The sequence below is a fragment of the Habropoda laboriosa genome, unplaced genomic scaffold, assembly GCF_001263275.1.
Source record: "Habropoda laboriosa isolate 0110345459 unplaced genomic scaffold, ASM126327v1 scaffold1729, whole genome shotgun sequence".
Lineage (NCBI taxonomy): Eukaryota > Metazoa > Arthropoda > Insecta > Hymenoptera > Apidae > Habropoda > Habropoda laboriosa.
This window is the reverse complement of record NW_017101815.1, coordinates 30,920-44,201: the sequence shown is the minus strand read 5'-3', so window position 1 is coordinate 44,201 and position 13,282 is coordinate 30,920. Positions and strand designations below refer to the sequence as shown.

Below are 13,282 nucleotides of genomic sequence, written 5' to 3'. Positions count from 1 at the left end.
CTGGGCAACGGCTTCGGACAAAGCCCGGTTTTCCACACCCGTAACACTGGAGGGTTGGTCTTTCCGGTGCTTTTTCTCCGTTTTTGTTTTTCTTTTTCCGGCACTCCTCCAAGGTGTGACCGGTTTTCCGACAGAATGTGCACTTGGCGCTTCTGTCGAGGACTTTGTCGCTTCTCTGCTCCTTGGTTTCGTGATTCAGGGCTTCCAGCGTGCGAGCGCGTCGGATGAGCTCTTCGAAGTTCTAGATCGAGTCCCTTGGTATCCGCTCTCTGGTGCTGAGTTTAAGAAGTCCACACAGTATATCTAGTTGCACTTCTTCTGTGTGGCTCTGAGGTAGTTCTGCTAGCAGCGCTCTCTTTTTTGCGAGGAATACGTCCGTTGGGATTCGATTATCTTGCTTCGTTGCGAAGATTTCGGCGTATACGGTGTATGGTTGGCGTTTTGGGGCGTAGGCGTTCTGTAAGAGGTTTGTGGCTTGTTTCCACGTCCTCACGCTCGCCTTGGTTCCCTGTCACCAAATTGCAGCTTCGTCGTCCAGTAGGAGTGGTAATCCTCTGATGGCGTTCTCGTCAGAAATTCCCTCGATATCCTTGTATATCGATACGGTAGAGATGAAATCTTCCACCTTCGATCTTTCTCTCGATCCGTCGAATCGGGCTGTACATCTCGCAAAACTTCCTTGCGTCATGGTCGGCGAAGGGGTTCTTCGGGTTTCCAGCACCGATAGAAGGCGGCTCAGTTGCTCTTCTGTCATCTTTCCTTGTGTTCTCGGGCTCCTTTTCGGTGATGCCGTTTTCTTCGGAGGCGCCGTCTTTCGTTTATGCAGGCCTCGAGTTGGGCGTCAGTTGTGGTGTGAAATTTATTTAAAATCTCACTTTGTTGTTGTGAGGTCGAATTACAGATAAATCGAAAGCGATTATGCCTCGAAGACGGTCGGTGAGAAGGCGCAAATTTGACGTTAGTCAAATTTGACTTGGCCAGATCTCCCAAAGGAGGAGGGCGGGGGTAGGTAGGTGAAATAGGTAAGAGTGAGAGAGGAGGGAAGAGAAACTATCGTCTGTAACCCGCGGAGACGTCTGTTGTCTCTGTGAAGGTATTTTGGAGAATTGGATTCAACCTAGAGGTGTCGCTATGATCCGCGAAGGAGCGTCTGCCTCTAGGAGGTGGATAGGTAAAGATGGCGAGGGTAGAGACAGGACAGGAAACCTGGTCCTGGAGTCTTCGTTCGCTCCGTACTGACCTTTGCAAGAACAAGGAGTGTCGTCTATAATCCGCGAAGGAGACGTCTGCTCGGTGTATGCTAGAGTAGTCTTAGTCGGCTTTCCGCAAGAAATGACTTTTCTTTTCTTTTTTTTTTTGAACAGGCAGCGCCTGTGTAGTTTTTTGCTTGAATTTGGTGTAGAGTCACCTGGCGTTAATCCGCCATATACTCTAAAAGACTTTGGAGACATTAGGTATCATAAAAAAGAAATTTGGTAATTAAAAATGAAGTCGAAGTCATGCAGGAAAAGTTGCAAAAAACCTGCTGAAGCCTGGTGGTTGCCTCAATGGGGGCAAATCTGGGTTGCTCCCTGGAAGTGGGAGAAGATAGTGTGGGTAGTACACACTCCTGAAAGGATAAAAAAATTTAGTACACGTACAAGAGAACACGCAATGACCACACTCGTGATGCATTCCGGAAGCGTTGTTGAAGACATGCAATGTAAAAAGCAGAGGCAGTAAAGCAGCAGTAGAACAGTAGAGGAGTGGGAGACATGCATCGGTGACGAGCCAGCCTGCGGGGAATGGGGGAGGCAGGCTTTGGCTGATCGGTGAACGAAGGCAGGAGAGAAACCTAGAGCGTGGTTGACCCGTCTTGGACTACTTCTAAAGGAAAATTCACCCTTGGTCTGTACGGGAGGTGGTGAAGCCTGAAGGTACCGGTGTTCCTGACCATAGGATTGGGATGATCATTAACTGTATAACTGTTTGCAAGGCGAGAAATGCATTGCTTAATAAATGGTAGTTTGGCCTTATAATGAAGATCTGAAGTGGAGTGATCACGCGGGAGGTTGAAGATGATCTTAAGAGCCTTGTTCTGTAGACGCTGAAGACTCTGGATGTGAGCGCGCGCGGCAGCTGACCAAATCTGGGCGCCGTAGAGCATTATTGGGCGGATACAGGCCGAAAAAATTAAAATTTTTAAATCTATTGGGAGTTTGGATGATGGGGAGGTCAGGGCTCTTGCTGCACCTATTGCAGCATAAGCTTTTTTGTGCCTATCCGCGATGGCAGGACCCTAATTAAGTTTAGAATCGATGGTAACTCCAAGGTAAGTGATATTGGTAGACCAAGGGATGCAATTGTTACTTAAGTATAGGGGAGGGATTCGAGTTTGGATGCCTCGCTTTCTTGTAAACAAAATGGCCTGTGTTTTACCGCAACTCAGGGACAGTTTCCAGTCCGCAAAAAACTTGAGTAGGAGGATGAGGTGATTCTGCAACTTAACCACTAAATTTTTGTGGCACCAAGAAGACGAATAGATGACCGTATCATCGGCGTACAGGGCGAGGGAGGTGCTCGGTGAAACAGGAAGATCATTAATATAAATCAGGAAGAGCAGAGGGCCAGCACCGAGCCTTGAGGAACTCCAGATTTAATATGCAATGGAGGAGATTTGTCTTGGCCGAGTTGAACATAGAAAGTACGATTGGTTAGATACCAGTGAATGAGTTTAATAATACAAGGATGAAAGTTCAATTTAATTAATTTGTAGATAAGACCGTTATGCCAAACCGAGTCGAAGGCTTTCTGGAAGTCCAGGAGAACCATAGCCGCGAATCGGTTTGTGTTCATGTTATTGGCATGGTGCTGTGCCACCCTGATGAGCTGTTGCACGGTGGAGTGGGATCTCCGAAAACCAAACTGATGGTCAACCAGGATGATGTTCTTATTAATGTGATGGTTCATGATATTGCAAATAATTCTTTCAAAAACCTTAGATAAGACCGGGAGTAAACTGATTGGCCTGTAACTATCAGAAAACATGTGATTTTTCCCAGGTTTCGGAATAGGAACCGTTTTTGCCACTTTCCATTGTGCAGGAAAGTAGTTGTGAATAATGGCTGCTCTAATAATGTAATAAATTTGGATAAAAATTTTAAAAGAGGCGTGTTTGAGGAGAGAGGGTGAGACCTTGTCTCCACCACACGCCTTGTTGTTTTTGAGCCTCCCCACAAGATCCCCAATGATCTTGGGGGAAACATGCTTGGATAGGTCCAAAAATTTTGTCGGATTATAAAACTCCCTGTAGTGAAATTTTTCAAGTTCACGGTTGGCCATCAGCTGGAGCGGGGACGTGATCCGGTGGGCGTGGTCAAAGACACTGCTGAAGTGATTAGCAAGAACCCGAACTTTCTGTGAATTTAAGGCTAACAGGTTGCCCTGGATATCCTGAAGTGGGGGAATAACTATTTTCTTTTTAGTGATTTTCTTGTAAAGAGGCCAATAGGTGTGATCGTTTAGTTTTGCATCCTTAATTTGTTCAGTAATGAATTTGGATTTTAGTTGGATTATTTTCTTTTTGATCTGTGTCGTGAGGTCCCTGCAATATTGCGAATATATAAAGTTCCCTGTTCTTTGCTACTTCTTCCTTGCGGAGTTGCGAAGGGCAGTTAAGTTCTTTAGTTCAGAATCAGCTACTATAAATTTATTTGAAGTTGGTACCAAGTTGGTAGCATGAAAGAACGATCTACGGAGTGACCTGGCGAGAGAGCTGACAGCGAGGTCAATATCTTGTGCAGATGAGATAGCGTGGTTTATGGGGAGTTTTAGCCTGAAGTTACGGTACGCTTCCTAGTCAGTGACCGGGATGGAGGTAGTGGTTTTTTGGTTGCAGTTAGAAGTTGGTGAGAGTAGTACAGGCAGGTGATCGGAACTGAGTTCGTCGAGCGTGGTGCAGGTGAGGTAATGGTTTAAGTCAGAAAGAAAGAAGTCAAGAGTGGCTGGGTGTCGGTTAGGAACAAGGTGAGTGTATGCGTCAGGAAAGAGTATGTCATAAGTGGTGTTTTTTGCCCGAATTCGCGATGCAACGCGATCAACTTTAATAAAGACGGCGCGTTAGTGAAGGTCGTAAATCTTCACTTCGATGTTTCGACACCGCGTGTCGTACAGTGATTTCCTTACGATCGTTTTCGGAGGTAAGGAATGATAATTGGGATGTGTCTTTGGTTTGTGTCTTGTTCTCGTGAAGTGTGTTTTTGAACTCATTCCTCGTTCGAGGAATCTCCCGAAAGTAAAACTGAACGAGGTGTGTTAGCGGGGGTGAGACATGTGGATTGGTTGAATTGCATTTTTTCGGGAGTGGCTAGAGAATCGGTCGAGTGAATATGATTGGCTGAATAAATTTTGTGTAAAGTGACCTCCCTCCAGCTAACGGTCACCCTCAGGTAAAGAGAGTACCTTCGAGTGACGTACGCGGAAATTCCACATGCCTCGCCCGCGACCGTAGCAGGCAAGAATCTTTATGATGCACTCTGACTCAGGCAACCCATGTTCGAACAATGAAACGAAAATTGAAATTCTAAGCCATAAAATAAAGGCGAAAATAATGAAACTAAGAGACTAACGGTGTTCAATGGCTTTCATAAAGTTATTGTTGCTACGGACGGGTCACAGTTTCTTCAATAAGTAAAAGGCAAATTAAGAAATAGAAGGTGGTGTTAAAAACGTGAGGAAGAGATTAGAAACTCTGACCCGCTTTCTGAATAGAGGAAGAGGACAATCGAACAGATTTTATACAGTTTTTTTACTAGGTCGTTGGGATAACTGTCTATTCTTTTTTTATAGCTGTCGCAGCGACTAGTGATTTTATCAGAAACTGTTTTAACTTTGAGGTCCTTCCGAATGTCGTCATTTCGAACATACCATACCATGCCTTTCTCTACTTTCTATGACCTTCAATGGCCTTATGTAATAGGTCGTTGAACTCGTTTTAAGATCCTCTATCGTGATACGGAAGCAAAAACATACCGATCCATTTAAAAAAATGGAGGTCACCTTCAAATGTTCGAAGTACCTCCACCTGCAAAAGAAACTATTATCGCCACCGGATGGCCCCCTTTGTACTGTGTAATTTTATTTCAGCAAATATTTCTGTGAAACTTATAGTTTCGAAGATATCTGAGGTGCTAATAGTTATTGCTCCACCCTGTATATTGTACAAGTGGTATTTTCATATTGTTTTTATCTGTTAGGTGGGTTTCTGCTACAAGCATTATATCGATTTTATTGATACTTAGAAAGGTTTTTAATTCTGGTAATCTTTGGTGTAGCCCGTTTGCGTTCCAGATAGCGATTTTTAATTTATAGTCCATTGTTATTTTGGTTTGTTAGTAAGCACGTTAGTAAGTAGTTCTAATAATAAGTTGATTTGTTTTGATTGTTCTTTTAACAGTTGTGATTATTCGAATATCATGGTAGAGATGGATTCAGTGTTTTTTGCAGTTTGTAACAATAATTTTTTAATTTCAGATGTTTCTGATATTGATTCGTCATGTGTTATAAGAGGTTGCGTTCTATTCCGTGTTATGTCAGCGTAGGACATTGTTCGTGGGGTCGGGTGACTGTGTGTATTGTTAGTGATACTATTTCGAATATTAGTCTGAGCTGGTGAAGAGGCAGTGTCTATGATTTTTTTAGCTCTAAGTGTAGGGTATAGTTTTTGCTGTAATTGTTTTCTTATTATATAACCTCTGTAGCTGGCTGGGGGATTTCCTTTGCAATTGTGACATTTTACTTCGTTTATTTTGCCGGATGTTGGGCAGTTTGAGGTGAGGTGCATGCCAGCACATTTTACACATGCAGGATTTCTAAAGCAGTAATTCTTTGTATGCCCGTAAGCTTGACAACGTATGCATTGCGGTATATCTCTTTTGATTTTCGGTGGTTCGAATGTAATGATGGTATTAAGGAGTTTGTTAATTTTATATATATCCTTATTGTTTGATGTATACCTCGCAGAACCGCCTTATAGCTTCTGTCTTTCTTCAGCTGATATGTGTAGAAGTTTGCGTTCTTCTCTTTCAGGGCTAGCACAATCCTACTATATATTTCCGTTGTATTTGCTTCGACTTTGACATGATTATCTTTTAATTGTTTTAGTGTATAGTTATTATCTGCTGTTTTTTTAAGAAGTTCGCGTAAGGGTTCAATAATTTGAGCTTCGATATGAATGGGAGGAGGTCTAGGTGTAGCTGCCTTTGGTACAGAAATATCCATGGGCTCTGTCGTTTCATCGGTATCCTGCGTTAGTACACTAAATGCATTGGAAAGGGGTATATCGGTTAACCATTTGTTCCGCTGTATATCCAGGCTGTCCCCAGCTGTGTTATATGGTATTATTTTACGTTTTTTGTTAGTGTTATTCTCCCGTTCGTCACTCGATTGTTTAGTAATACCCCTTTTATCGTTGTGTTTATCATTTTTGCATACAGTAAATTTATCATTGTCTTTAATAATTTTAAATTGGATTTTGTCAGTTTCTGCCATTTGTCTTGTTGAACTTGCCAGCAGGCAAGTTTAACAGATTACACGCACTCTCTCGCTCGCACTCCTGGTGAGGCACAATGAGCACACACAAACACACTTAGTAGTTCGCTTGTCGTAAACACATTAGGTCGGCAGCTTAAGCGAGACTGATTCAGAACAAATAACGCGAAATGCTTAGTGCCGGCCCAGTGTAACCAGTAGTTCAACTCTAACGTCTAACAATGAAATCACGGCTACTAACATGGCGGACAGAAGTTACTTATACTGGATGTTTACCCAGCTCGAGTAGCGACTGAGAGTCGCCATACGGTTAACTTAAACTCTGGACGAGTCCATTTTCGGATTGCCGCCCTGTGGGGCGTGGGCCGCACGTTGCGAAACACTGATCTATACTGACACTTGTAGAATCCAAACTGACTGACACTTGTAGAGAATTTACTGTACCGCGATCACTTTGTCTTCAATGACCATTACAGGGGGCCGACTGAGAGCATCGGCATGCTTCAAACGTACCCCTGGACGGTGTTCTACTTCGCATGAGTACTCTTCTAATATCAATGCCCAGCGTGCCGCCTTCGGCGTTGGGTCTTTCTTGTGCAACGTTGTTTTGCAGTCCGTGTGGATGCTCCGTCGTAGCGGTAGAATCGCATATCTTCAAACTAGTTCTCGCGAGAAAGTATTTTCTAACGCCCCGAACGCCTGCCTTTGTGGTTCGCCGAAATTGAACACGCACGAGCATTTCACTACGTCCAACAGTGGCCGCGCTATTTTCGCGTAATTTTTTACAAACTTCCGAAAGTATCCTGTCAGGCCCAAGAAACTTCGTATATCCCTCTTTGTTTTCGATTCCGGGAAACGCCGACCGCTTTGTTCTTTTCCGGTGACAGATTAATCTATCCATTCTCTATTTCGTCGAACGTTAAGGTAATTTTTTTACTACATTTGTCGTTACATGATTTACTGGGTTATAACTACGAACAAGATCCTGTACCTTAGTTTTGTACGGCTCAATCGCATCGATTTCATCTGGTGCATTTCCGATTATTCTCATTAACTGAGTAACATGATGATCGGGTTCTGTCTCCTCGTGCGTCGCTGCGGAACTGTTTTCGTAATTGTCGGGAGAATGATTGATACATGCTTCGTTCATCGGCAATACTTTTACCGTGACGTTACCGCGCTGTATACATACTTCTACGTTCTTTAAAAATTCATCTCATAAAATAATTCTCGATCTCGTCGTATTAGTTGGTACGACAAACGCTTCCGTCTTACATGACTGCCCATATATTTTTATATCGACATTCAACTTTCTCACCGGCGCGGTTACTGCATTACCGAAACCTGTGAAAGTTCTATCGGTTTTATCTAATCGCGGAGAACCGATTTCGGTATAGACGTCTTGTCTAATTAAATTCACTTCGCTGCCGGTATCCAGTAGTGCGGAGCAGGATATTCCGTTAATTTCTACCGTGATCAATTTATCGCTCGGGCTACCCACCCAATTTACGTTCGCCGTTTTCGTCGCCTCTTTTCGCGCCTGCTGACAGTCTGCCGCGCGATGACCAAATTCGTTACATGCGAAACATTTCTGACCTTTATCTTTATTTGTACAATCTTTCAATTCGTGCTCTTTAGAACCGCATATAAAATAACGCTCTTTTCGCGCCTGCTGACAGTCTGCCGCGCGATGACCAAATTCGTTACATGCGAAACATTTCGGACCTTTAGGATGGAGAGAGGTTTGGCGGAATCAGATGATAAAGGCGAGAGACGAGACAGTTTTAATTCTAATAAATAACTAATAATTTATTCTACACGGACACGAGTCCTATTTTCAACAACGCTCCTTCAATATACTTTTCTCACGCAAAGTTCGTTTCCCACACACACTATTTTTCCACAAGCTATCCGTTTTAAACCTTCCCTTGACGAGGGCGTTTCTTCTCTCCGCCAATTAGGACTGTTCTCGAACGTACCCCTACGACGTTCCCCTTCTACCGCGATTTTTGGCGGAAAAACCGTTTCGCCCGGGAACGTCGCTTTCCGTCCTTTACTTCTGGTGACCAGATTTATGGCACGTCTTACCCACGGTCACATCGGTACCATAAACCTGGCCACCGTCCCGATCGGCGCGGCTGACGACCACGTGGGCCGCCCCAAACCCTAAATTTTGCCTACAGTAGTTTCTTATTTGCCTCGCTTCGTGTCATTTTTTTGTCTCGAACTGTGTCTTGTTTAACAAATTTTCCCTTCCGATTCATCGATTCTTTCATTCTATCATATTTTTCGAGCGCATTTTTTAATTGAGACAACGTATTTGCTCCGTACAAAATCGTCTTATTCGTTTCCTCGTCGGGTACGCCACTAATTATATACTCGATCAGTGAGACGGTATCGATACTCCCCTGACTTGCGATTTCTTGCATCGCGTACATATCACGTCGCGCACTTTCACTGGGTTGTCGCTTCCGATTTATTAATTGCCTATGAATCGTTGCGCTGTTTATTTTAGTCTTAAATTCTCGCATTAAGCACCTTTTTAATCTTGACCAGGATTTAATGTCTCTTTGAAAGCTAACAAATTGTTTCGCGGATCCCGTAAGTAATCGCTTTGCGTATATCAACTTTTGCAAATTGTCCCAACCTAATAATTGACTGGTGTCCTCGAATTCTTCGATCCATTTCGTTATATCTAATTTATCGTCCCCGTAAAAATGCGAAATGCTTTCCTCTACGTCTCTAATCGTAAATCGATCTCTCGCTCGCATGCGAACAATATCGGACCTAGTATCTGATCGCCGTCGACTCTTTCGCACAATACCTGACCGTTCCTGATCTGCAGCATCCTCGTCATCGGTCCCGCTTTCTATGTCTTCTTCGGACGATTCACTGCTTTCATCTTCTGTTCTATGCGCGATGATTGTCTCGTTCACTGTCTCGGTCGCTGGATGCTTCATCTTCGTCTTCCGTGTAGTTTTCAATATGTCGCTTTAATCTGTTTCGTAATTCTTGTTTCTTCCCTCCTGTAGATAATTGCATCTTCTTCAACGTATCTCTTAATTCGACCACTCTCATTTCGTCAATTTTGTTTTGTGGTGTTTTTTCTTTTTTGTGCACCTGGCGCGTTTCGTGTTTTTCGTCTATCTTCACTCTTCGATTTTTGTCGCGTACGTTCTGTCTGTTGCGTACAACAGCGCAACTCGTACTTCGCACGCCGAATTAACTTTGTGCGAATAGTTTAATTCTAGTGGACTGTATAACTTATATTTTATTTTCCTTGACTATCACACCTAATGTACTATTTATTTAACGTTCAATGTTCGTGCTTCTATGTCTTGTGTCTAACTAACTTTTCGTTTTTAAAAAGATCCTGTCGATGCCTCCGAACAAACCGCATCGCGGGGGTGAGACACTCGGATAGGTGGAATTCATGTTTCGATAGTGGTGGGGAAGGGTGGCTGACACTACCTATTGGTTAAAATTAAAGGGGAGAAACTAAGCAAAAATGCCACCCCCCAGACCATTCGTCACTCTCAGGTACCGATCATACCCTTGAGTGACGCACGGGGAAATTCCGAATGTCTCTAACAATGATTGTAGCAGACAATAGCCTTAAGAAACGCTTCGGCTCTGGTGACCATATGTATGAAAATCCGAAAAAAAAAGGGACGAAGCTTCTATCTCGAAAAAACAAGTTTATAAAAGGCAAGGCAAAAGAACTACGATTGCCGTGGTATCATAAAGTTATTGTCGCTACGAAACGGCTAACGGCCTTCTAATTAAAATGTACTTATTTGGTATATCTCGAGGGTTAGGCGGCAGGTATACGCCTCGAGGGCTAAATAATCCTTACTGCTACGAAAAATTGAAGAATATTAATTTGAAAGGTCGCTACGCGACAATTTTGTTGCCACTTGTTCCTCTTCGCGTTCTTGCCGTTGCACATTTTCTACACCAACATTGACAGCTTGTTCTGTAGCCATTGTCTTAGTCTGAGATCTTCACCACGGTATATACTGCTTAACTGATATTGTCCAACTTCAACAATTCGATTCCGTCGCTACCGTTTTTCCGTTCCGTTTTTCTTTTGACCGATACTTGTCGTTCACCACTTTACAACTGATGACGAATGCCAACTTACACTTCGTCTACAACGTATCGAACGACTTCACGATCTCCACTCAATGATACTCGACGAAACGAACATTGCGAGTTCAACAATTTTACACCTTTACCGTTGTTTCAACCCGTTCCTCATCCGCTGCTCTCGATCCCGGACGAGCCCCCAAATGTAAGATGTGAACAGGGAGAAGGGAGCAACAACGGGTCAACGTTGTAAAGTTTTAATAATAAAATAGAAAAAGAACAAAATAAGTTTTTTCGCTCGTGTCACGCCTCGCCGACACACCGCTCTCCTACCCACACACACACCACGCACACGCTCACACACGTCGTCTTTCGGTAGCCTTTGTCTACCGCTGCGCTAGATCCTCCCACATTAATGAACATTATAAATAACAAGGGGCCCAAATGAGACCCTTGTGGAACACCGGAAGACGGCCTATTTTACGAGACAGATTTCTACGGACTTCAACAGTTTGGACACGGTTTCTAACATAGTCGCAAAGTCAGGATAATAAGTTGCTCGGAAATCCAAATTCATAAAGTTTGTGAGCCAATATGCTCACCAATATGGTCCATGGAATCGAAGGCTTTTTTGAAATCCGTGTATATTACATATACCTGCAACTTACTATCCAGAGCATGCGAAACATAGGAATTAAAAATTGTTAAGTTAGTGACCGTGGATCTACCCTGTACAAATCCATGCTGATCAGTTGAGATGTGCTGCTTAATAAGTGCGTTTAATTTATTGGTAACAATACTCTCAAAAATTTTTGCGAAAGTATTTAACATCGATATTGGCCGATAGTTGTTTATTTGAGATTTGTCTTCGGATTTGAATATGGGGGTGACCAAGCTAGCTTTCCAACTGTCAGGAAATATTCTAGATTTCAATGATTTATTAAAAATTATCCAAAGTGGACGAGATAATAATTCGCAGTCCACTGTTCGAGTATTCGTAATAAACTGAACTATTTTCTCTCTGTGTAATAAAAACTAAACATAACATTATTCGACATATTGACCTGATCTCAACAATCGTTAAATCGCGTTCCGTAAACGTCACCGTTTTTGACAGTGGTGTTTTACAGCTTATTAATGTGCGATGATTGACAATGTTTCAAAACGTGCCTGAGTTTAATTATGCCCCGGTCACCATTCTGACCGCAATAAACAGTTTTGTCTTTAATGCAAAAAGAAGCAGTTAGAAATATTGCAACTGTTTTATTAAAAGTGTTAGGGCTTCATAGGCGCCGCGCCCTTTATGGCACGACCGTAACGTACAGTTATTTTTGAGTTTTGAATTTTCTTTTATTACTTTCATGCATCGAAATTCAGCTTACCGAGAGAAGGCAAATTTTTTTGGTTCTTTCTAAACTATTCGTGCTGTCTTACGTTCAGTAGCTTAAGGACATGCCATAAACCACGAGTTTCCAAAGGATACCTACATATATTTACATCTTTTTGTAACAGTCCGCGAACCGAAGAGTCAACCTGACGGAAATTCCGTACGGTTGCCTATTGTTCTCATTTGCAACCTGATCGTTTTCCATCCTTTCAAGAAAGAGCACGCTTAAGGAGGGATTCCCATGTAATAGTAATAAAATCGAACGTGTTTCGTCTGACTTTAGTGGAGTTAGAGTAAGGATACAGATTTTAAGACAACAATCAGTATATTTTCCTGAAATCAATAGGTTACACAAAGTTTTATGACTAGTAGCGGTCAGCGGAGCTCGCTAAGTGATTATCCGTGATGATCCTACGATTCAACGCACGAAATCGTATATGTATACACGGTGCGAAACGGTGCAAAGGCGATTAGGATAATAATAACGCTGGAGCGACAGCGATAATGAATACGTGCAAAACTGATAGACTGGTGATGTTTCCGAAAAGACGGCGAATAACACCCGCCGCGTACAGTTGTCCGTCTTTTATACCCCGCCGAGCGACCGCCGCCGACGATCTGGATTGGAGATTTTCAAAAAGATCCAGCCAACGGATCGATCATCGGTGAACGATCGCTCGGCGAGGCTATTGCCCTGATGACGTACGGGTTGTCAGTCAGAGCGAGACGGAGCGATAAGGTTCATTGGCCTGCAGTGACGGTTGCCGGCGTCTAGCCCAGACCCAAACATTCGACTCCGTGTGTGAGTGAATGCGTGTGCCCGGGGATTAGACGCCGGTGAGCTAGCTAGACAACTTAAGTAAATTTAACACAGGATAGGGTATTAACCAAAAATGTATTAAAGTGTAGTGATAAGCGACTGCTAAAATGCTTCGGTGTCCGTCTCGCTCGACGGCTATTTTCAAAGTGTCCTCTCCGCGTCGTATCCCGCGTTGCTCCGAAAAACCGTTGGAGCCCCCTCCTTCGACTTTCCGGGGAAAGGGCTTAGTTTATGGGACCCTCAGGTACCCGCGCGCTTTCTCTTCCTGGGTGACAAATTCCAGACCACCACTTCGCCACCGAAATCTCGCATTTCTTATATGACGTGGTGTAAAATAATTACTCGCGAAAGTTGCTTAACAAAAATATATTTATTTATTTAACCGATAACGCGTAAACTAATTTTAAAATGTATAGGCGACACGATGCACGTAGAAAGAAAGTCTACGACAAAAAGCC

General features: G+C 43.2%; 1 protein-coding gene across 1 annotated transcript; it reads right to left on the bottom strand.

The window, feature by feature from the left end:
- Positions 1-241: 241 nt before the first annotated feature.
- Positions 242-754, bottom strand: LOC108578206. The gene is made up of 2 exons (XM_017941489.1): positions 516-754; positions 242-464 (listed from the first exon to the last, which is right to left on the bottom strand). Exons 1-2 carry the CDS (start codon positions 752-754, stop codon positions 242-244), a joined length of 462 nt encoding a protein of 153 aa, XP_017796978.1.
- Between the last annotated feature and the right edge of the window lie 12,528 nt (positions 755-13,282).

Excerpts from the sequence above, each read along its gene's own strand:
- LOC108578206 (XM_017941489.1), bottom strand. The coding sequence starts at position 754 with ATGACAGAAGAGCAACTGAGCCGCCTTCTATCGGTGCTGGAAACCCGA. Across the intron at positions 465-515 it reads GACGACGAAGCTGCAATTTG|CTTACAGAACGCCTACGCCC; the intron begins GTGACAGGGAAC and ends AGCCACAAACCT.